This window comes from Notamacropus eugenii, chromosome 1 (genome assembly GCF_028372415.1).
Source record: "Notamacropus eugenii isolate mMacEug1 chromosome 1, mMacEug1.pri_v2, whole genome shotgun sequence".
In the NCBI taxonomy this organism is placed as follows: domain Eukaryota; kingdom Metazoa; phylum Chordata; class Mammalia; order Diprotodontia; family Macropodidae; genus Notamacropus; species Notamacropus eugenii.
Window position 1 is genome coordinate 428,818,775 of NC_092872.1, and position 24,726 is coordinate 428,843,500.

At 38.7% G+C, this 24,726-nt stretch overlaps 1 protein-coding gene across 11 annotated transcripts in view; it reads left to right on the top strand.

Moving 5' to 3' along the window:
* RPRD1B (regulation of nuclear pre-mRNA domain containing 1B) overlaps positions 1-24,726 on the top strand; it is a 137,919-nt gene that overhangs the window by 62,870 nt on the left and 50,323 nt on the right. For 4 of the 11 annotated variants that reach the window (XR_011972058.1, XR_011972059.1, XR_011972056.1 and 1 more), the window contains exons 8-11: positions 1,219-1,318; positions 14,203-14,275; positions 14,611-14,689; positions 16,058-16,144. Coding sequence is in view for 4 of the 11 variants with exons in the window: in XM_072631556.1 (XP_072487657.1) it covers positions 1,219-1,318; positions 14,203-14,275; positions 14,611-14,686 (249 nt within the window). In the remaining 7 variants the exon portion in view is untranslated. Of the gene's footprint in view, positions 1-1,218; positions 23,095-24,726 lie in introns of those variants that run through there. The other 7 variants (XR_011972057.1, XR_011972060.1, XM_072631556.1 and 4 more) reach the window with 5 other exon arrangements.

Consider the following 24,726-nt stretch of genomic DNA (forward strand, 5'->3'; position numbering starts at 1 on the left):
TGTATGTATCATCAACTCCCTCATCCCTTGTTGTTTCTCATTCATTAGTCTTAGCTGTACCTTTTGAATCAAGGCAGAACAACTCTATTTCTAATCTCTTGTTCTACATAAGAGTCTTCTAAGTATTTGAAATTGAGAACTCAGGTTTCCTGACTCCCTAGTTTTGTTGTCCTCCTGCTGCATCATATTGACCCCACTTCCACCCCACTCCCCAAATCCTTTCTTTATTCATCTCTTCCCATCCCTTCCCTTTCCCATTTATAATTATCTTTGGGAAAAGAATCTTAGAATTAGTGGGCATATTATTGTGAGTACCCCGCTTGAGGGTCTAGGAATCACAGCACTCCCCATTGCTCTTGTCTTTGTTCACTCAAACAATCAGTAAATTTGGGCCCCTGATATGCCCAATGCTGTGCATGGTGCTCTTGGGGGTATGAGTGAAAGGTCTTGTCCCTCAAGAAGTTTATTTGGTTATACGGAGAGGACTAACACATATAAACAATTAGCAGAAAATAGTAGCATATAATCAAGTACTCAGTCTTTCTGTACGTAAGTTTGGTAGAATCAAGAAAGGAAAAGATCCTTAGGCATTCAAGTAATTGGAAAATCTTTCTGGAGCAGGTTAGTCTTAATTAGGCTCAGCAAAGACTCAAAGTGAGAAATAGTATGAGTTGGCAAGGAGAGATGGAAGATAGGAAAACAGCCTGACGGGAGCAGAGAGTGGATGCTAAAGAGGAGTAAGTAACGTAATTGTATTAGAAAGTTAAAACTATACTGTGTAAGCCCTTGGAATCTAGGCAGAGGAATATGAGCTTCTATTTAGCAAGCTGTTCTAGGTAGTTGAGGCTAGGAATGTGACAATGAAAGCAATACTGAAGACTAGTTTTCTAATCCTATTCAGGATAGATTAAAGAGAGGGAAAAGCTGGAACAGGTAGACCTCCTGGGAAGCTCTGGTAATAATGCAGACCTGATATCCTGAGAGTAGAGACTAAGGTGATGGAATAGATCATGGTTCTGCAGTATGGTTTTATGTGTGTTTGAACATTAAGATTTCTTTGTACTTGACTCTTAAGAGTAGGTGGGCAATTGAGAGGTGGTGGGGGTTGAGGGTGGCAGAACAAGTATGCATGTATATGGGAGGGAATGGTTGAGTGAATTATCAAGCAATCAATTTTAGTATCTGTATTAACAGGATTAATCCTTTTTGTTTCCTTAGGAGTATAAGCAGAAGCTTGCTCGGGTAACCCAAGTGCGCAAGGAGCTGAAGTCACACATACAGAGCCTTCCAGACCTGTCGCTGCTTCCTAATGTTACAGGTGGCTTGGCCCCCCTGCCCTCTGCTGGTGACCTGTTTTCAACTGACTAGGACACATGGCCTGCTCTCAGATTCCCATTTGTGCCAGCAGAAGAGGACTCTAGCAGGGACTGGAAATTGTCTTCCAGTGATTGGTTATTTTCCTCCTAGACCACTCCCTCTATTTAGGAAGGAACTATAGACTCCCAAGAGCTCTGTGCACTCTTACTACTTGTACAGTTTCTCATGTTGAGGGGAAGAGTGAGAGTGTGCATTAAACAGGAGTGGGCGTGGAGGCCAAATTTGATTATAAACTATATAGACACATTTTGAAAGAAAACCTTTTTTTCCTCACATTTTCATGCTCAAATTGTTTTTCAGTTCTTAGCTCTTGTTTGCCCCAAGAAGTCATGAAAATCATGTACACATCTGGAAGGCTTTTAAAAAAATATTTAAATTCATCACTACATCATTTTCTTAGGAAACAACCTTTTGTTTCTGAATTGGTTTTATCCAGGTTAGCTGAGGGTTTCACATACTTAAAGATTAGCTTTATCAGGGCATCATCCCATCCTGAAGGAAAAACTAGGGATCTGCAGAGCAGCCTGGGGTCTGAGCAGTTTGTCAGATCTATAGTTTCTTTTCTTACACCTATGAGTACGTATATGCAAATGTTAGGCACATCTTATTGCAAATGAATTAGAGACTGAATATAGCAATGAAATCCATAGCCAATTCAGAAAAATGCTATTGCAGCAGACTAATAAGAATCACAAGTTACATAAGCATGAGTTAAAGTTGTCAGTTTCAACCCCACCCCCTACATATTCCATTTTTATCGATTGCATTTATCTGCACTTTGCCTTTGTATCATATTAATGTAACAGGTTCCTGGAAATCTATTTCACACTCATTTTTTTAAACCTGTCAGTATGGGGGAATGCACCAATGATGTTCCAAAGATAAAGACTAGCTGACTTCACAAGACAAAGTATGCTGAGAATGTGGGCCCTGGGATGTGTATAGCTTTAATATATTACCCTTTTTTTTTTTTTTTTTGAGGTGGAGATGTTCTGTCTGAGATGAAGGGTTGTCCACTGTATAGGTAATTAGCTTAATCAAAGGGCACACATTTCAGTGTCTAAATTTGAAGTCTTTCATATACTACACACACGCGCGCACACACACATATACACACGTACACACACACACCTCTCTGCATGTTTGTGTATCTGTTGATCCATGCCTATATGTGTGTGTATATGTGTGTATATGGATGTATACACAAGAAAGATATGCTAAACTTTGCATCAGATATGACTGAGTAGCTGATCTTGAGGGGAAAATGTGAGTTTTTTTTTTAACTCAAGTTTTAATTCCATTATCATGCCAGCCAATAGCTATAACTATCTGATGTGTTTAGATGCAATTTTTATATTGCTTTTAGTAACAAGTAGTCCTGCTGGCAAATTGTAAACCATTCCAATCTGCAGACTTTTTTAAAATCCAAAACAAGTCATCAGAAGTGGCAGAAAACAATTTGTCCTAATAATGTAATAGGAATTGTAATACTGACACTGAAGTATTATTACAAAAGAGGGCTAAGTAGTAGGGAACCTCTGTCTGCCCTGCTTTAGCTTTAAGATGCTGTTTGAGAAACACAATTTAGACAACCTATTGATTTAATAATGGAAAGCTTTTTTATGTCCTGTGTGTCTAACTCATGGGACATTTTCATTAGATGAAACTTCCAGCTTCCCATGACTTTTAGAGCAGTAAAAGCATATAAGGCATTTGATTGAACTGTGTAACTTGTCATCTGTATTCTTTTAACTTTAAAATTTTGAATAGCAACCATGTGCTTGCTTATTGGTGCTTCCTATAAGACTGTCATTGAGTCTTTTCCTTTTCACATTTGTTAAACTTGTAACTCTAAATTTCTCTCCCTGTAGCTATGGGGGCAATTGACCTTAACAGAAATACCACAAGATAGATTCCTCTGCTATTGATACTGTATATTGTCCTCTTCGTGCAGTGTCATAGCAAAACAATATCAGATTGACCCACATGGACATTTGCTTTTAAGCAAATCCGTTTTGAATATATTCTGTACTTTTGCCAAAAAGAATCTCCACCAGCCACAAAACAATCCCGAAGAGGCCTAGTTTCTGTCCTGATCAGCTAGATCAGCTAAAAATGTAGAGCACAATGAATTTTTTGCCCATGGCCAGATTTTATTTTACCAGCAACTGACTATATGATTATTACAGGAAAAGATAAACACCCAAGACCTTTATCAATTATGTAAACAAATGAGTGTTGGGATAGCCAGACTGTTACTTTGGGCAGACTTTCTGTGAGAAAGTTGGAAGTTTATTTTTTAATTGAAATACTTTCCATTTTTTCTCATTTTCTTTCCCTTTCCCTGCTTATCCTCCTCCCACCCTATACCCTTCATGTTATTCATTTGTTTCATTAATTTAAATGAAGTCTTCTGTGTGTGTATGTGTGTGTGGTGGTTTTTTTTTTTTTATTTGTTTGTTTGGTTTTGTTTGTTTGTTGTTGTTTTTGGTGGATTTTTTCCCCCAAAGGGATTCTATGGACCTTGAAAGAATCTTCTTGAGGTCAGATTTTTCCAAGGTTGTCTTTTTTTTTTTTTTTTTAAGAATATTTTTAAAGCTTAAATTTGTATATTAATTTAGGACTTTATTTAGAAGTATAGGCTGCCTTTTGTGGCAGCAGTATATTCTGAAATGTCTCTCATAGATATATATTTTTGAATAAAGAGGGTGTTGTTGAATGACCATGTGTTGCCTTTTTTCCACTGCCCTACCTCCCACAGAGGAGTTTGGCTTTTGTTTTTAAGGAATGTGATTAGTAATCACCCATAGAGACTATGCCTATACTGAATCCTGTCTCTGAAGAGCTTTTATAGCTGTGTCTCATAAATGCTTAGCACTTAGATAGTGTTTTTTGTTATTTTCCAAGGGCTTAATTATCCTTGATTAGTCAGTCCACATAATACCCAAGAGAGGCACCTCCTTAAGTTTAGCCTCATTGTAAAAAAGTAGAAAGTGACAGAGGGAAGTGAAATGACTTCTCCACAAGCCCCGATCCCCCCTTCCCCCCCCCCCCCCCCCCCGAATACTTAGAAGCAAGCCTGAGGCCCTTTAAAACCCTGATTCCAGCTTTTGTTCACACAATAGTTCCCCTAGGGGTTATTCAGGATCTCTCCCGTAGAGAGCACTTCTTTGTAGAGCTTTAAGAAGTAGAATGCAAAATAATTTGCAAATCCTAGAGTTGTTTCCCCATCCCCCAACATCCAACAAAAATATTTTGTTGTTTTCATTTTGCACCCTGACCTTGACTTTTAACTTTAGTGATGTCCTAATTGGTTGGCATCACTAGATAGGACTTTCTAAATCTTAGCAGAAAAATGTGGGTTCAAAATAGCTAGATTGCTTTGGAAGGGCCTTTGTTAGGATTGCCTTGGCCTTTCTGCTAAGGGAGATGAATATGCTCCAGGCTGTATATTCTGTGTTTATTATATTTCATCACTACCATGTATCTTGATGTGAAGTTCTCAAGGATTAGATAAGTTCTGTGGATAGCAAAACTTAACTCCACTGACCAAGTAATTCAAAGATTAGTCTAGAAATGGAAATCAGAGAATTTATTTCCAACAGATCAATGACTACAAGATACGACTGTTTTACATGAATATCTTAGTTGAGACATGAAAGTTTCCCACAGGCTTTAAGCTAAGCATGATCCCAAAGTTCATGTTCCATTCACTTTCCTCACTGCCTGTAGATGATGAATTTATTATTTTGATAGCTCAGTTAGCATTTGAAACTACAAAAGTTTCAAAAATCTTCATTCCTTGAAAGAGAACTATATAAGAGTCTGGGAATCTGTTAAAATGTAGAGGTAGCCAAGTGTGATGTAGACTAGAAAACTAAGGTTGAAATGCTGACTCTGCCACTAACTCATTTATGACCTTGGAAAGCAAGGACCCCTTTTAGGACATTAGTTTCCTCATCTTTAAAATGAGGGGGCTGAACTAGATGGTCTCTAAGATCCCTTCCAGCTGTAAATATATGAATTTATGATGAATTTGTGTTTTTCTTTGCATAGTAGTATAAGCCACTGTCTCACTGAACAATGTTAGGTTAAATCACTACCCTTCTCTGGGTCTCAGTTTTCCCATCTGTACAATGAGGGACTTGGACTAGAATTCTTTGAGGTCCATTTCAGCTCTAACATTTTATGATTTATTAGCTTACGAAGTTTTGCATTGATTCTGAGGAGTGTAGCATTATGGTCTTGGAAATTTTACCATTGTGAGAGTGTGTGTATGTATGTGTGAAAACCCTCAAAAGGAATATGAAATAAGAGGTTGTATATTAAACACTATGGTTCCTTGACTCCATGTAGAATATAGATTTGCCTGGAGAAAATCTGCAGAAAAGGTAAGTTCTAAGTAGGGGGGAGGGGGGACAACCAGATACCTCATCCTTTGGTCACTGGCAATCCATGTATGGTTTATTGGAATCTTTGAGCCCAAGTTTCTGTTCTCTATCTTGTTCTTTCTTAGTGTAATTCATTAGACTCAACTCATTTCTCACCACCACTACCACCTCTGTGGGATTTTTCACTTAGAAATCATTCTTCTACTTTAAAGCTCAGATTAAATTCCATTATTTTCATACCACTGATTACACCTGACCTCCTGAAATCATAACGTTTTGGGGGGGAATCATACAGCTTTAAATGTTGAGCCTAAAAACCAACTCATTTCATTCTTTAGATTTCATGTAGCCTTTTGGCATTAAAAATATCTTTTTACTCATTTGTTTAGGAAACACTAAAATTAGCAGTATGTTAAGAGGGTTGGTTTTTTTTTTCTCCTGAGAGTCTTGCTGCTAACTGTGGTGTAGTGGAAGAGATTCTGGATTTGAGATCAGAGCAACCTGGGTTTGAATTTTAGCAGTCCTATTCACAACCTGGGTGAACTTAGGCAAATCACTTCACTTTTCTGGGCCATTTTCTTCATCTCTAAAATGAGAAGGTTGGACTAGATGATCTTCAAGACCCTTTACAGCTTTAAACCTAATTCTAAAAATACCAGCAGAATGGTCTGCTAGTGGGAAATTGTTTTTATTGATCTATTTAAGCTAACACCCAGAGTGTGATAGTTGTATCCAAACTGTTGCCCTTAAATTATACCCATTTATATATTGATATTATTGATGTACTAATAATCTGTTTAGACACAAAAATATATGCATAAAAATTACTTTAGGATGATTGCTAGTTTTTTATCCACTGTTCTATTTTTGGTACCCTATGTGGGGAGAAAACCTAAAAATTTATTTTGGGGAGGACTACATTTTGCTGATACTTTAGTAAATTCCTGAATTGCATTCCAAAAGCTGAATGTTAGTTTGTCTCATAGTATTCCTTGATCATAGGTTCTGACTTAAGAAAGTTCCCTGGCCTTTCACACATGAGTATTAGGTGTGAAATGCAGATATACTTATGATTGTCAAACTAGTTTCATTCCTTAATGATTCCTAATTACTTTTATTACAGATACAAGCTGTTTTAGGTCTTCACCTATGTATGAGATTATTATTGTAGTATTTTGGATCCAAGGATCTTTGTTCAGTACCTTGTTACAGAAGCAGAAAATCATATTACAGTGCTTTCCCCTCTAGTTCTCATGTAATTATAACTGAGAGGAGACTTGATATCCAGTCCCAGCTCTGCTACTGATTTGCTTTGGGACACTGAGGTGACTTATCCACTTTCTTCATCTGTATAATGAAGGGGCTGTTTTTGATTACTTAATTTTTTAAAAATGGGATTAAGTTATAGTATACTTGGACTTCATCCGGTCATTTGAAGAGTCGAAGAGGGATTGATCTTGTACTGCTTGACCCCAGGGAACAGAACTAGGAGCAATATTAAGTTAAGCAGAAGTTAAAGAGAGGAAGATTTCTGTTTCATAAAGAACAACTTCCTAATAAAGCTGTCCCAAAGTGGAATGGGCTACCTCAAAAGGTAGTGAGTTTCTCAACATTAGAGAGTTGTAAGTGGAGACTGATAATTTGTCAGGAATGGTGTAGAAAGGATTCCTTCTCAGGTAAGGATTGGATGCAGGCCTTCTGAGTTCCTTTTCTACTCTAGAAGTCTGTGAACTTAACCTCACTTGGGATCCTTCCTAATACACACAAACATGCACACAAAAATACATACATGTATTGAAAAAAATCACAGTTATTTACCCTGTACTCCCAAGAGATGCAAGATTTTAGTTATCTTTATGAAATGGAAATTTGTAAAACTTCATTTGTAAAATCCATTTGAGTAACTTTTTTACTATGAATGCATGAATCTACAAATATTCATATGACTTTAGGTATTGAACCAGGTGAGGATAAAGACAAACCTTATGTAGCCCAAAGAAAGAAAAACTTATTAAAAGTGAGAATATATGATGTCTGTCCAAACCTTAAACTAAGATACTTGTTACCTTCCTATTGCAGTGTGGCATGGTGAATAGAGCTAGCCGGTGGGGTCAGAAAAACCTGGCTTCAAAAACTACTTCTTATAAATTCTGTATATATATTAACCTCTCTCAGTGCTTCAAGCAATTCACCAAGATTATAAATTGTGGAGCATCTACATTGGTAGAGGAAGTTCCTCACCAAGATTTGTGATACCAATGAAATCACAGTTTTAATGGCTGAGAGAGGGAGTGGGAAAGGGCAATGGACGTGAAGGGAGATTCTGTAAAGTGAGACTTTGAACTACAATGGTATTCTTAATCAGAATTTAGCAAGGTTTTCAGCCCTAAGTGTCAGAATAGGTCTCATCCTCCATTTATAATTTTAGAACTGGAAGGGACTTTGGAGATCACTTTTTTCAGTTCTCTCCTTTTACAATGACCCAAAGTTGCATGATAAATGGCAGCACTAAGACAAGAACTCCGATTCCTTTAATCCTGATTCCACAAAGAACAGATTTGTTTTGTAATAAGAATCAGTCATAGAAGGGACCCTGTGTGTACTGTCAGAAGACTTGGATTTGAGTTCTGACTCTTGTCACTAAGTCTGTGACCCAGATAACCCAGGTCACTTCATCTCTCTTGGCCTCAGTTTCTTTCCTAAACTATAAAATAATGGGGTTTGATTAGATGGTTTCTTTGATTTCCAAGGTTCCTTCATTGATAGCACCTTTACTTAAAGTAAAGGATGCCTGTGTGTTAAATCTTACTCATTTGAACTGAATGAAGGCAGATCAGTCTAGTTGAAGTTATAGACAATTTAAAAACAAATAAAATTTTATCAGTTTCACGTTTAAAGAGGCAGCCTGGTAGAAATATTAGAGGCAGAAGAAAAATTCTGATATATGACTAGAGAGTCATAAAAGTTACTTAACCTCTGAGCTTATGTTTCTTTGTCTATATAATGGGAACAAAAACCACTGCCTTTCTCCCAATCATTTCATTTTAGAGGTTTTCTAGTCCAATCTCTTCGTTTTAAAGATGTGGAAACTGAAGCCAAGTAAGGCTAAGCAGTTTGCCCACAAGGAGTAGGTAATGCTGGTCTTAGACCCCTAGATATAAATCCAGTGCTCCTGTATAATAGGTGTACCCATTTAGTCATAGCTTTAGTGCCCTAAAGTCAAAGACTTTAGAATTGAGAACTGGGAAGAAACAAATCACCTTCTCCAAGCCCCCAGAGGTGATGATAGTCTTGGGCAAGTCACTTATCCCCTCAGAGCTTCAGTTTTCTCATTTACAGAATAAGGGGATAGACCAGATGATGACTGAATTTCCTTCTAGCCAAATCCTATGAAAATAATACTATCTGGTTTCTTTAGAATAAAGCATTTCTCACAGATTGTGAGTTTCCTCAAAACAGCTCTGTGATATAGGTAAGAAAAGTATTATCCTCATTTTATAGATGGAGATGCCAAAGCTTAGAGACTTTGATAGAAAGATCACATTTAGAAAATGTTAAAGTAGCACCCAATCTTAGCTTTCTTGAACAAAGGTTCATTGTTCTTCTTATAACATGAGTAGGCCCAGGCATTTGTGGTATGAAATTGCTTTTATAAATATAGAACTCTATATGTATGAATAGTTCTCATTCCATAGTAATGAGAAACAGGATAACTTTGTTCCCAAACAAAGTTCCTAGGTTACCAAATTTAATAATGAAGGTAATCATATTTAGTTAACACATTAGTTGTCTACTATTGTGTTTGAATTTTCCATACCTCACATACACGCTCCCTGTAGTCTTTACTTACCTAGTTGATTGACTTGACAAAACTTCTTTCCTTAGCTAGCATCACTAAATTGTAACTGCATCAATAAGTGTTCTAGAAAACAATCTTTTAAAATATATGGTAGATGGTAGATCTATAGACCCTTTCAGGTTGGTTTCTGGGGTGCTCATGGTTGGTCAAAGGCTCATCCCTTTTATGGTATTATTGCACAAAGCCCAAGATGATGGGTCAAGACCAGGAAAGAATTAAATTAGAGACTTGGAAAGGCATTTTAAGGACAGATTACCTCTCTGAGGCCTTCTTTTCTATTTAGCCCCAAACTAAACCGATGGGTACTACCTGTCAAGTTACCTAATGGAATTTGTACTAGAGATGGTAAGTGTGGTTTAGATGTAGTTGAGAAGACATGGTGAGTGTTGCATAGGTCTAGGCATGATTGCTATTTTCAAATATCTGAAAGACTGTTAGGGGAAAAAGGAATTAAACGTATTCTGCTTGTCCCCAGAGGGAAGAACTAAGACCGTTTTACAAGTAGTCAGGCAGATCTTGGTTTTATATACTAATAAAATGAACATTTATGTCTAAGGCAGTTATGCAGTAGAAAGAACACAAGTCAGGAAACATGAGTCTGAGACACAGTTCTGCCATGAATTAGCAATATCATTTAACCTCTGGGCTACAGTTTTTCCATCTGTAAGACAGAGTTGAACCAAAACTTTAATATCCCTGGAATTCATTGGTCTTGATCTACTGCTTTAAAAATCACAAGATCTCTTTGTGATGTGCATAAAATGTTGGACTAGTATGTTGCGCTGTTTATAGGGTCATAGAGCTAGACCTTGAAGTAACTTCAGAGGTCATTTAATCTAGTAGCCTTATTTTACTGATGAGGAAACCACGATCCAGAAAGGTTATGTGACTTGTTCAAGATTAGATTGGTTTTGTTGAGCTATTTTTGTTGTTGTTGCTGTTATAAAAAATGTCTAATGGGAGAGGGAAGAAGTGCATATTGGTATATGAAAGTAATATAAAAATTCCATAAATTTTAAAAATAAAATATTAAAAAAATTTTTTAAAAAAGTCACAAGATCTCTGCTCAGAATAGAGCCTGTAATGTAGGTTAGTACAAATATCCCCATTTTACAGATAATAAAATGCTCCTAGAAATAAAGTAGCTTACCTGTAACCACACATTAAGTAGGCAACAGAGCTTGGATTTGAACCTAGATTTTCTGGTTATTTAGTTTTAATTAGTTTAGTGTACTTCTTTATCAACATTAATGACTCCTGTTTCTTTCCTGTTTCTTTAGCTCTTTAAGGTTTAGAAAGTGCTTTCCTTACAACTCATTATCATTGGAAGATAGTCATGCAGCAGCTGGATTGCTTTATAAGCCTGATGCTGTAGAGGGGATGACTGCATTGGAGGGAGGTTAGATTAACCTCCAAGAAAGAGATTCGTAAACCATTTTTTGCGTTCTGGACCTTTTGGGTCTGAAGCCTATGGACCCCTTCTCAGAATAAAAATTTTTAACCATAAAATAAGATTATAAAAGAAATAAATTATGAGATGTTAAAAATCAAGTTGATGGACTGTATGTTTAAGATTTCTTCCAGCTCAGATTGTATTATCATTCTGCTCCTCATTTCATATTTTTACAGAATGCTGTCCAATGCACAGGTGTCTGGATGTACAAAATATGTTTCTTTCAGGAAGGTATTGAGGCTGAAGTAAAGCAAATATTAATTGGGAAGAAAAGAATGCAGAGCAGTCATTGAGTGGAGACCTAATATCATTCTCCTTGCCATTTGTTTGCAAGGAAGTACTTTCCCCAACTTTTGTTTCTCAAAGAAGAGGCATTGTGCTATAGTATATTAAAAAGCTAAATCTGGAGCCTTGAAGATGGGGTTTCACGCTCCTCCTCTCACACATTCTTGGCTGTGTGACTCTGGCTGGACAAGTCACTTAACTCTCTAATTACACTGGTACAAAGAGTTTCCTTAGTCCATGCCAATGAAATCCCAGGACCAACCCTTACCCTTAGCCTTTTGGTGCTTAGAAAGTCCCAGAAGGAAAACATAATAGTTGAAAGTTCTATAACTTGACAGCAGAGTTTTGGTTAGACTCTTCTTTGTTCTTTTGTGTAAATTAGCTTCCAATCTCTGTGATACTGGTGGAAAGAGCCCTGGACTGAGAAATAGAAAACTTGGTTTCAGGTCCTGGCTCTATTCCTAATTTGCTGTGTGACCTTGAATAATTCATTTCCTGTTTTGAGACCTCTGCCAGGGAGAAAAATCCCTGTTCTGCCTCCTTCATAGGATTTTTCTTTTTTAGGATCAGCTGAGCATATGAGAATAAAAATTTTTTTTAACAAAATAAAGTGTTATACAGATTGTTTTGCATTGAAACATGTTGAGCATACGTAATTATGTATTGTTGTTGGGCCATTCTGCTTAACCGAAGATTAGCCATAAAATCCTTTGTTATTCCTTTCTGTTGAAAATCTAAAATACTTGAATCTATTTTCCTACCCTAGAAAGTAGAGTGGACTAACTAGAAATAGATTATCCTCTAGAGGATGATGATCTTGCAAAGTCTTTGAGGCATCCTTCTAAATAAGGTGTAGTAGAATGGATTAAATTTGAACCAAGGTTGGGCTCCCTTTCAAAATTAATTTTTTAAACTGAATCTTTGGTGTAATCATATTGTCTTATTTACTGATTAAATACAGAGCACAAAAGCACCACTGCTACTTATTTCAATTCCTGGTTATATTTGATTTAGCTGGCTAGTTGGTATGTTTGGTTCTCTATTAGAGTGTTGGTATCCCCATTGGATGCTATTTTAGAGAGAATATCGGACTTGGAAACAGGGAACCTGACTTCGAATCCTGGTTCTGCTACTTACTACGCCTGTGTGATCTTGGGCAAGTCTTACCCGTTTTGGGCCTCAATTTTCTCATTTGTAACTGAGGGTATTAGAATAGAGAGCAGTGTGATATAATGGAAAGAGTGCTTCAGTCAGGAGAGAATTAAGTTTAAATCTCATCTCCAACACTCAATCTATGACCATGAACAAGTCATTTAATCTCTTAGTTTTCTTGTCTTTAAAATGGGGATAGTAAATGTCTTTAGTACCTACTTCTTGGGGTTTTTGGCAAGGACCAAATGAGACAAAGAATGTACCACCTTAAAGTGCTATATAGATATCGTCTAATATGTTTGTTATTTTAATTCTCCATTCCTTTCCATCTGACTCCTCTGAGCCAACAGATGAGTAAACTCAGAGACTCAGAAAGGTGATAAGCTTGCCCAGTACTCCACAGCAAATAAAATGGTGGAGGAGGGACCAGGGCTTCAGTCTATTGACCTTTCTTCCGGATACTCTGTATGACTTGGTCCTGTCTCTCTTACAGAGGCTTTATCTAGCCATTTTATACATTTGACTTTTAATTGCTGGGGATATTGGAACAGTAAAAACCATCTGCAAGGGGCTTTTGAAAATACTCTAATAACAGTTGTACAAGTACAGGGCAGGCATGATGTGGTTAGACAAGTTCATCTAAAAAAGAACTGAAGAGTTTAGTTTCAATATGAGCCAGTGTGCTGAGACAGGAAGGAAAAAAGAAATAATGGCAAAGCCAACACTGTTTTGGGATTAATGAAGAAGAGTGTCTAGAACAGGAGATAATATAGTCCCATTGTCCAAGAGTCAGATCACATCTGGAATACTGTGTTCACTTGTGGGTGCTGAAGTTTAGGAAGGACATAAAGGCACTTAGGGGAGAGCAACTGGCATAGCAAGGAGACTGGAGACCATGCCATCCAGGTATCATTTGAAGGAATTAAGATGTTTTAGTCTAGAGATGAGGCTACTTGGGGATGGAGGTGGGGGGAGTATGAGAGTGTCCTCAAGCATGTAAGGGATGAAAAAGGAACTGACCCCAGAGGGAGGATTTAGGAGCAGTGAGTGGAAATTTCCAAAAAGTAGATCTAAAGTTAGTGTCCAGAAGGGACCCTTGGTTTCTCGAGGCTTAACTCTTGTAGGCTGCCTCTTACAACAGAATTTTCCCAATTTCCCTCAGTCATCAGAAATTATTATACAGGGTGCCCCAAAAACATCCATGCTGTTTTAGGCATTAATAGTTTAAAACTGCACCTAGACTTTTGGGATACCTTCTATTTATTTTGTATACCTTGTATAAGCTGCTATTCAGTATAGGTGTTTCTCCCCAGTAGAATGTAAACTCCTTGTGGGCAGGGAATGGTTTGTTTTTTTGTGTTTTTTTTTACTCTAACCCCAGGGCCTACCATAGTTCATGGCATATAGTAAGACGATACTTAATAAATACTTGATGAATTTAATTGAATTAAACAAATTAGAACTGTCTAAAAAGTAGAATGGGCTGCTCTGGAATATAGTGAAGACAGTGATGTCCCCTTCCCTGGAGGTCTCCAAGCAGAAGTTGGATGACCCCTTGTCAAGAATGTAGAAGGTTTCCTGTTCAGGTACAGGTTGGCCCTCTGAGGGTCCTTCCAACCCTAAGATTCTGTGAAAACTTAGGTTGCCTGCTTTACCCAATAATGCCCAATATGTTCTTCTTTCAGATCCTGAGACAGATGAAAAATTGACTACCTTAAAGAAGACCAGCTGGCGAGGGGAGCTGGAGCCCTTTCAACTGTGAGGAGGAAGTTCAATCAGCCTTTGAAATGTACTTAAAGATAGGTCTGATAGAAACAAAATTGTTAATGTTTAAAAGTGAAGAATGCTACAGTCAAACCCTTCCTGAAGTGAGGGCTTTAGGAAGACCCTGGATAAGCAGATCCCCTGGCTCCCAGGAGGTGCACTGTAAACTTTTCCTATCTCTGGCATAGTCTATGAAGCCCTTGTGATGATGATCGCTGTCGGGGAGAGGGTCCGGGCCTTTTGGGGAAAATGAACATTCCCAAGGACTGCCAGACCTCAGGGGCTCATCGACCAGTTCCACAATCTCATTTTGGTATTTCCCTTTTCAGCTTCAAAGGGCCTGTCCAGAGCAGGGCCACTCTAGTGGCTAAGAACCCAGAGACATCTGGATATTATTCCGAATGACCTGTAAGTCTGTGAATCTATTCCCAGTAGTTTGTTTCTTATCTCTCCATGCCGGAACAGAGAGAACTTTGAGAACAGGGTTGGTGAAGTTTATTAAGCAGTTAGAAAAAAAATGTTACTACTTCCCTTGTTTTGGCACAGATTCAGATAGTTCTTGTATCAAATCAAAGAACGTTGGGTTTTGAAGACTACTGAGTAGCCAAGTGACCTTAAACAAGTCACTTTTCCTCCCTGGGCCTCAAGTTTCCTCATCTATTAAATGAAGGGGCCTAACTACATGATCTTTCAGGTCCCTTCAAGCTCTAAATCCCACAAAATATTCCAGGCACCTTCCCCCTTCAATCCTACCCTTGTCTAACACTGTAGAGAGCTATAAAGTGCTTAGTGTATAACAGAAGGTCCCAGAGGTTAGACATGATCTGCCAAGTCATCTTGAATTGGTATCTGCTCAAGCTCTTCCTTTTTGCAGAGTCAGGGTTCTTAACAGATTGGGGAACTTAGCCTTCAGTCACTGACCTCCATCCCCAAACCTCATCAACGAATTGCAATCTTAGCCATTTACTTCCCCTCCCAAAAGGTGATGACTTGTAGAATCTCATATTTAGAGGTTATCCAGTCCAAATCTCCTCTGCAGTATCCTGACAAGGGGTCATTCCTCCTTCATTCAAACATCTTCAATGTTGGGGAATGTCCTACCAAGACAGCCTATTCCATTGTTGGACAGATCTTATTTTTAGAACACTCTTGAGAACATCTGTTGGAATGCCATCCCAGCATTCACACACAAGGAATCTAAGGTTCAGAGAGAGTGACTTTCCCCAAGATCACACACCTAGCTAGTGGTGGACAAATTAGAATGTGTCAATGGTGTGTAGTTAAAAATACATTAGACTTTTTAAGTAAAGAGACCTGGATTCTGGCCCCAGGATTGAGCTCATTGCTGTGACCTTTGTGTCTGGCTGTTATTCATGCTAAAGCTTGGAGGTTTTTTGACACTAACACAGCCACTATTGGGGGGAATCAGAGAATAGAATATTCAGTGAAAATCAGGAGTGGTGTCCTCATTTTAAAAGCAAACATAAGCATGGCTCACCTAATATCAGGGTGCAAGAGGATGCTTGCTAATGTTGATGAGGTGGCAGTTTCCCAAAGCCAAAAAGATCTGTTTGGGAGGCTGCAGATTGACCAACAGTTTGATCTCTGCTGCTTACTTATGGCACAGGGAAACTTGCAAAATGCATCCAAGATCAGTTCCTCAGAAATCTGTCAAGTGGCCCTAAGCCTTCCTATCCTCAGAGATGCCTGTGAAAATCCTCCTCAAGGAAGCCCTTCTGAATTCTGAGTCTGATGAGGGTGCTCCTTCTCCTTCAGGTTTGTTGCTGTAAAAAGTCAGGCAGAAATTATGAAGAAGGAAGATAATCACTTCTTACTCTACGGATCAGGTATAATTCACACAAGGTAAGAAAGATAAGGATGTCAGAGCTGGGATGAGAAATTTGCAAGCCCAAGGCAAGGTTCAAAAATGATGCCACTCTCTCCCCTCTATCCCCTGGGTGTGACTATTCTTTGGAGGCTTTATCGTAAAGCCAATCCCTGAGTACCCTAGAAAATGGGATTTTCTGAAATTAAACACGTGTATTTGTAAAGATATGTTTTAAAGTGCCACCCTTTGTGCCCCTTCCCATGTTGCATCCTAGATGATGTCTCTGTTGCCTGGCCCTAGTCCCATCTTTAAGAGAAAGATAGTTCATAGGTCTTTAGCACTTTAAGGTTTACAAAGCTCTTGATGCACCACAATCCTGTGAGGTAGGTAGTTTAAGGATCACAGTGCCCACTTTACAGATGAGGAAACTTGAGGCTCAGCGAGGGGAAGTGGCATAAAATATATTATGATATTGTGTAATATTGAATACAATTTTATGTATTGTTTGCTCTGCTTGGTTTCATTGATTTTAATATATGCTTTAGAAAGCTTTATATACCATGCGGGTATACTTAAAGTTGATTAAGTATGGTGTTTGTGGTTATTTATATTAAAAATTAAATGTCAAGAGTATAACTGTATTTTGGACTCTAGTAGCTCACACTGATATAGCCTGTTATAGTTACAAAGCACTTTATACCATTTCCTCATTAGATCCTTAGTACAGAAGTTATTAACCCTACTTTACAGGTGAGAAAACTGAGGCTTAGTTTTTTACTCTCCCTTATTTCTATAATATAGATTCCTAAGAGAAGGGAGCCCAGCCAGCAGCCACTGACCCCTAGTCCTAACCTTATTTCCTACTCTAGGGATTGAGGCTCAAATATGGATTAGCCTGACCAGAGTTGAATAGCAAGTATGTAACATAGTGGGCACCAGGTCTTCTTACTTGGCATCCAGGGCTCTTTCTATTGCACCACACTGTTTTTTATGATGTTGTTCTCTTGAGGGGAAAACCATTCAGTTGAATAGAGCATTTTTTTTCAGGAATGCAATTAAAAGCATTTAGTACTATAAGTAGGGGTAAGATCTGTCTATAAAACAGCATGCTTTCAGAAGCTGGTAGATGTCCCATGACCTCTAACATAGGGGCACCTACAACAGCAGGGAAGGACTTAGGTGTTCCCACGAATGCAGCTGTCATTGACTTTGTAACATGACATCATTGTTGCCAGAGCCCTCGTATACACTGTGCCTAAGCTCTGCAGTAGCTTACAGTATAGCCCAGTGCATGAGTTTTCATCAGAAGAACACACAAAACAGAGAAATATAAATATAAACACATAGGGAAAGCCGCCCAGATTACCCGACCCTTTGGAGCTCTGCTGTTGTTAGAGTGGGATCTTATTTGGCTCACTTGCCTTTTCTTCTATCAACTTACTCAGCTTTACAATCACAGTGTAAGGCCCACATTAATAAAACACCAACTCCAACACCTCCCAGTATTCCTGCTTTTCTAAGCTCCCTACAGGCAGCTTTAAGAGCCTCGTACCCTTGTTGGGGCTCTTGGTTGCAGCTACTGCCTTCATCAGATCACTTGCCTTGCATTTCTAGTTGGAGTAACAGTGATACAGGACTTTTCTAACTATCAAATGGCAATAATGGTTCTTGGTGGCCTTTTTTGTAAGGAAAAAATGACAACTGAGCAATCTTTGGAAAACTGAATTCAGTTTTTATAACATCCTTAGATGCTTTTAAACTTAAATGTCTGCTTGTCAGAATGATGGAAACTATTCTACCTAGAACTTTTGAAGTAGATTAGGGCAAAGAAGGAATAGATGTGTGCGTTTTTTCAGATGTTGTTACAAGTGTGAGCAAAGTCTGTCCTTTGGAGAGTCCATGTCATTTGGAGGAAGAACATTCAGTTTGCCTTTTATGCCAGTAACAGACTTTTTCTTTATTTCTTGCAGTGAATGATGGTCATGTCTTGGAAAATGTGTAGGACTGGGAGTCAGAAAACATGGGCTTGAGTCTCAGAGGCTTTAGTCTCTGACACTTAATAGTCATGTCACCTTAGGCAAGTCACTTCATTCTTTTGGGCCTGGGCTTTGCCATCTGTAGAATGGGAATAGTAAGATTTGCCCTGCCTTAAAAGTTAGGTTATACAAATTGGATGGGGAGTAAACCTGGCACAATTGAAAGAGTCCTGGATTTGGAATTAGGAAGTCCTTGATTTGAGTGCTAGCTCTGCCACTTATGAGCTGTGGGATGGAGCAGGTTACTCCTTTGAGCCTCATTTAGTATATAGAGAAGACTGTATTTGAAGATGGGGGACCTCAGCTTGACTTCTGGCTCTAACACTGATTGGGTGGCCTTGGACAAGTCACGTCACCACTCTGGGCCTCTATTTCCTCCTCTGTAAAATGAGGGTTCGGGAATTAATTAATTTCTGACGTTCCTTCCAGCTCTAAAATGCTCTGATACTGTGGATGAATACTTGCATTGCCCACCTCACAAGCTAGCGGTAACAAAAGCACTTTGTAAACTGTAGAGTGCTATAGAAAAGTGAGCTGCTATTATCATTATCATTATTATTATTATTACATGACTAAGGTGTGGGATGAAGGAGAGTAAGTATGTAAAATGCTTTGTAGAATGTAAGGTCCTTGATGGTAAGGACTGTGCTACTTTTATCTTTGTCTAGCACAGGATCTTTTAGAAAGTGGATGCTTTATAAATGTTGTTTTTGTTTGTTTGTAAACCTTATGACACTATATAGATGTCAGCTGCTATTATTATTAATAAATGTGAAAGCACTTTGGAAACCATGAAGCGCTCTACAAATATTAAGTTGTTACAAGTTTAAAACCTACCAAAGACTCCAGAGAGCCCCCATGTATCCCAGTGAATGTCTCTATTTAAATAGTTCTATTTTTGATGTCATGTTACCTGGCAGAGAGTGCCAAGATGAGTCATGTCCTGTGTACTGACTGATATAGATGTGGATCTCAGCAGTGTCAGACCCCTTTCCTATAACTCAGCCCCTCTTAAATCACATCCAGGTCAGTTTACCAAGGGTTAACCACCTACAAAGAGCAGTAAGCAAGAGCAGTGGGCTTGTGGGTTTTGGTTAGCCCAGCACTTACAAAAAGCTAATTCTTCCTGATTGATGGACAAGTTATTACAGAGTTATCTGGAGCCTCATCACTGGCGTGCCCACAATTTGGATGGCTTCCCTCAGCTACTTCAATCCTCCTTCACCTCCTGTCAGCAAAGAACATGATCCAACCAAGCAGTCCTGTGGATTGACGGATTCATTATCAGCACTCCCAGCCCTTTCTGCTGTGATGGACAGGTTTCTTTGGCCTCTGAAGAGTGCATTCTAGGAAGAGCAGAGTAGCCTTAAGAAACAGCATGGTTGGGCAAAAAGAACCCCTGGCTAGGAGTCAAGAGACTTGGTGTCTAGTCCCAGTTCTTCTTCTCATTTTGTGACCCCAAAAAAGTCACTTTTATGTCCTAGGCCTCATCCCACTTGGTAAGATGAGGAGATGTGAAGAGATTAGACCAGGGGTGGGGGACCTATGGCGTTAAGGTCATATGTGGCCCTCTAGGTCCTCAAGTGAGGCCCTTTGAATCCAAACTTCACAAACCAATTCTTTGCAGCCTCGAGACCACAGGTTCCCCACTTCTGAATTAAATTGTCTTTAAGATATCTGTCAGCTCCAGCATTCTGTGATCTGCAGTCTTTTTTCCTCTGGATCTCACTTCATCTAAAATAAAGATACTGACCTAGATACTCATTAAAGGTCCTGTAAACATTGGTTTGTGTTTTTAGGCTGTCAGAGACTTTGGGCCTTCCTTCTGATTTTTGGTTGTCACATCCTTTCTCCTGGATATGATAGTTTGTACTTGGGGCTAGAATTTACTCCTACAGCAGAAGGAAAAGAGAGGAAAGGTGATTCCCACAGTCATATAGGCAGTAAGTAACAGGAATAGGATTCACACAGGTCTTCTGACTCCAGTTCTGGTGTTTGGGTAAAGAATGAGCCCAGAGTCTGAAAATTCAGTTCAAGAAACAAACATTTAGTGTTTTCAGAACCTTGGACTTTGGCGGAGAGGACACAAAGATGGTATGACAAATGCTATTTTCTAGCCTCAGAGAGTTTATATTTTAATAGGTAGAATAGATCATACATTTAAATCAGCATAAATTAAGATAGAATGTCAGACAAGGCAGAGTAATTTGAGGAAGGAGAGAAGGATTGCTTCTTTTTTTTCCTTTTTTGAGGAACAAAGGACAACTTCATGAGGGAAGTAGTATCAATCTCGAATCAGGATAATACTTTAAAGGGATGGAAGTTTGATTTTAATGATTCACTCAGATTCTGGAGAATAGCACCCCCTTTCTGACATTGAGGCTATTACCTTGGCTTGGGAGCCCATTCTGACCCTTCTTCTCCCCACAACCCAAAGTGTTTCTGTCTGTTCTTGGTAGGAACTGGTCTCAGGATAGATGCATACTCAGGCTCAAAGGAGTAGATGTAGAAGGGGAAGGGAAGACCTGTTGCCGGAAGAGAAAAGCATGAGGTATCTGTGCTTGTAGGTGAATTCTTATATCTACCTATGATAAATACTCCCCTTTTTATTTATAATAATAATAGTAATAATTGTATAGTGAGGATTATGAATCTTCTCTTCCTGCAGTACCCAAGGTGGGAGTTGTTGACTCTTCCCTTTCACAGACTTCTTTTTAGAGTTTTTTCACAAAGCAGCCCAAAGGTAATTTGAATAACCCAGTTACTCTGAAGGAAGAAGAGAAGGAATCTGGGAGAGACTGAGCATATTCTTCCAGGTTCTGTGGCATATTGAGGGAAAGTTTAGTTAATATGAATAAAAAGTAACACTCTCCAAATGAAGGAGGAGGAAACCAACAGTATAGTCTCCCTGTAACTCTGGATGGGGATTGAAGATAGATTCATTTGAATAGTTTAAAGGGGCAGATTTGCATAGCCGCCCAAGAAATCCTTGGAGTGGGACAACAGGAGAGGTAGCAAATGTAAAGTGCAGGTGAGCAGTAGGACTCTGAAGCTAAGTCAGAGGAAGTGGAGCAGAGACAATGAGCTCTGTCTATGAAGGTCTTGCACAGACCTGACCAGTGTAACCAGTGATGCCTATAGAGCTACAGGAGAAAGAGCAACTGGGTCCAAAGAACCTTCAGAAGAAAGCACCAAAGAACCTTCAGAAGAAAGCACCGACAGAAAGGTGTAAACGCTCTCCCCTTCTCCCTCTCCAGTGCCCCCCAAGATAGTACTAAAGGAGAAGGAATAAAAAGTAGTCAAACTCACTAACCTTTTGTTTGATAAACTCAAGAATATAAATCACTTTAGGAAGAACTACTTTCTAGAGAAACAAGAAAGCAAGTTGAGAGAAATTAATTTTAGATTTCTACCACATGCCACAATAAGCTTAAAATGGATATGTTCTAAATATGAAAGGTTACTCAATCACATCAGATTTATATTTCATAGTGATGGCTAGGGGAAGGAGTTCTTGACCCTACAAGAAATAGAAGTGATCACAACAAAATAGATAATTTTAGTAATGTGAAATTGAAAAACCCTTGAACAAGCAAAATATAGCTAGGATAAGAAGGGAAGCTGTCAAAAATGGGTTAAAATCTGCTTCAAATATTTTTAACCTTTTAGCGCTTCAGTTTCCTCATCAGTAAAATGAGGGGGTTGGACTCAGTGTCCTCCAAGGTCTCTTGTAGTTCTAAAATTTGATACTATGAAAATACATACAAATAAATAAGATTATGAGTCATTCCCCAGAATGAATAAATGATTAAAGGATATGAGTATACAGTTCTTAGAATTATAACGGAATGAAAGATTACTTTAAAAACAAATAAAAACAATTGAGGTTTTCCCAACCCCAGTAAATTGGCAGAGATGACAAAAGATGGAAATATGCAATTTTGGAGAAGCTGTAGAAATACTCCACATTAAGATGCTGTTGGTGGAGCTATGATTTTGGTCCAGCTCTTCTGGAAAGCGTTTGAAGTCATGCTTTAAAAAGAGTGATAAGAAATCCACACCATTTGATCCAGAGGTACCACACTAAGTATTTATCCCAGCAAGGTTAAAGACAAAAAGGAAGGTACCATCTGTACCAGAATATTGATGACAGTACTTTCTGTGGTCACAAGGAATGGGAAATTGTAAGTGCCCACCTATTGGAGAATGGCTGAACAAACTAGTCCGTGAGTGTAATGCAATATCACTGTGTTTCAAGAAATGATTAAAGAACTCACAGGCTCATGCATTTGAGGTTGGAAAGAATCTTAGGTATCATTTAGACCTGCCCCTTCATTTTCTAGATGAGGAACTGAAGCCAAGAGAGGTTAAGTGATTTGTCCAGGGTCATACTGCTTGTAATTATCAGAGGATTTGAACCCAGATCTTTCTAATTCCAAGTACAGTACTCTCTTCACTACTCTATGTTCCCTCTAGCATGGGAAAACTTATGGGCTACAGTGGAGAAAAGGAAGCAGAACTTGGAAAACTTACACAATTGTTACCACCATGGAAAAGGGAAGAAAAAGAAAATATTGCTGTGTGGTTATGACCAAGAAGAGTTCAGAAAATGCACCTTTCTCCCATCTGTGCAGAAGTGGGAGACTGTGGGTGTGGAATATTGTATATACTCTCAGATTTGGTGATATATAGGTTTTGTTGAAGTGTTTTTCTTTTTTCATTGTTACAAGGGATGACTTGCTTATGTAGGTGGGAAAGGGGTATGTTTAAAAATAAAGGTGATATGAAAATTTTTAAAAATTGTTTTAAAATAAAAATAAAAAAACTTTATTGGGGGAGGAGGGAAGGTTAACCTGCTTGAAGGGGTAAGTACTTCAACTCAATATGGACTTCAAAGAGAATCCTTTCTGTGTTCTTTAATGTATAAATAAATGTGTTCGATATTTTGAGCTTTTTGACCCTGAGTGCTTGTAAGGGGAGCTTCTAGTTCCCCTTGGGAGGAGTGCCAGCTGTGCAGTGCCACCATCAGACCATGCTATCCCATATAACCATCCTCTCTTAACTATTTTGCCATTATTCCTGCTTTTGCTTTAATTCTTATCACCTGGAGGGAGTTAATGCACTCAGGCCAACCTCCCTAGATTGGTGAGTGAAAGAATACAAACTTAACTAGTCCACTATGTCCAACCTCAAGCTCTGAACCAGACCATCAGCTCTACAAATCCACTTCTTGCTCTGGGCACAGTAATCAAATTATTACTACCATTGTTCTTGGAGAAGTCTTATCATTTGGCTGCCCTATTGTTACTGTGACTCTCTGCATCCTCCTTTCCTTGGCCATCACTTCCATACATTCTTGTCTCACTTCTTATAGTTTTATCCCAAGAACTTAGCCTAGGCATTTAATAAATGCTTTTTCATTCATTTCGTCATTGACATTCCTAGTTTCTATTTATGAAAGAACAATGAGAAGTTCTCAAAATAGATCTAGGCCTTTTGTGTCAGAAAGGATCCCTGACATGTAGCTCCTTCTTTTTTAAAGTTCTTGTCTTTACAACACTTTATAGTTTACAAAGTATTTTATCATCTTCATGTCACCCGATCTTCAAAAGAACCTTGTGATATCAGTAGTACAAATAGTCCTCTCTTCATTTAACAAATGAGGAACCTGAGGCTTAGGTTCATTTTGCCTAAGCCCACCATTTGGTAAGGGGGGAGAACTGGTACACCAATCTAAGTCCCCTTCCTTGAAATCTAATATGTAAAAATGCCATCATTTTATAAAGAAGGAAACAGGTCTGGAGGAGAGAGATGACTGTGAGCCAAGGTTCCACAGCTGTCAGAAACCCAGGTTTCTTTGATCCCAGTGTAGGATTCCTTTTCCTACCATTCAGCTTCTGTCTTCAAAGGAAGGAGAGAAGTATACATTGAAGTAGCTAGAGTGGGTTTGTTATGGAAAGTAGAACATGAAGGATTAGTTAGCCAGCCTGTACTCTTAAGGACCCTCTTCAAATATTGCTTTTTTTCTTCACCTCTAGTATCCAACATGACATGACAAGTTCTCCACTCTAGCTCATACTTAATAAATCCAAAAGTTCAGGGGGAAAACCCTCACAGCTGTCAAAGACCATGTGTCCTTATCAGCTGCCTATTTAGGAAAAGATATTTTTTTGTACCCCTATGTTGCTCATTGGTCTGAGACTCTTAACTTGACAGTTTATGTCAATGGATAGGAGAGCTATTGCTAGGACATGGTAGTCACACCTTTCCTTAGAGCACCAAAATTTAGCAGATGCAGAATTTCTCATTAAGCTCTCTTTTGATGGTACTCCATACCTATCTGAGTGGTGTCTTCCTCAGCATCTGACTTTTGGTCCTCTGAGGTCCCTGTCTTTTGCCCTAGGATTTTCAAGTGTTCCAGAACTTCTCCCTTCATAAGGCTGATGTCCTAGGTGTTGTGGTGTCTTTCCCCACACTATGCTTGAAATATGTGCTTATTACTGTTTACCTTACATGCCAAATTTTCTAGTTATGATTCTGCTGGCTGGAAGTTCCCTGGTCTTAGTCTTGTTTTCCTGGAC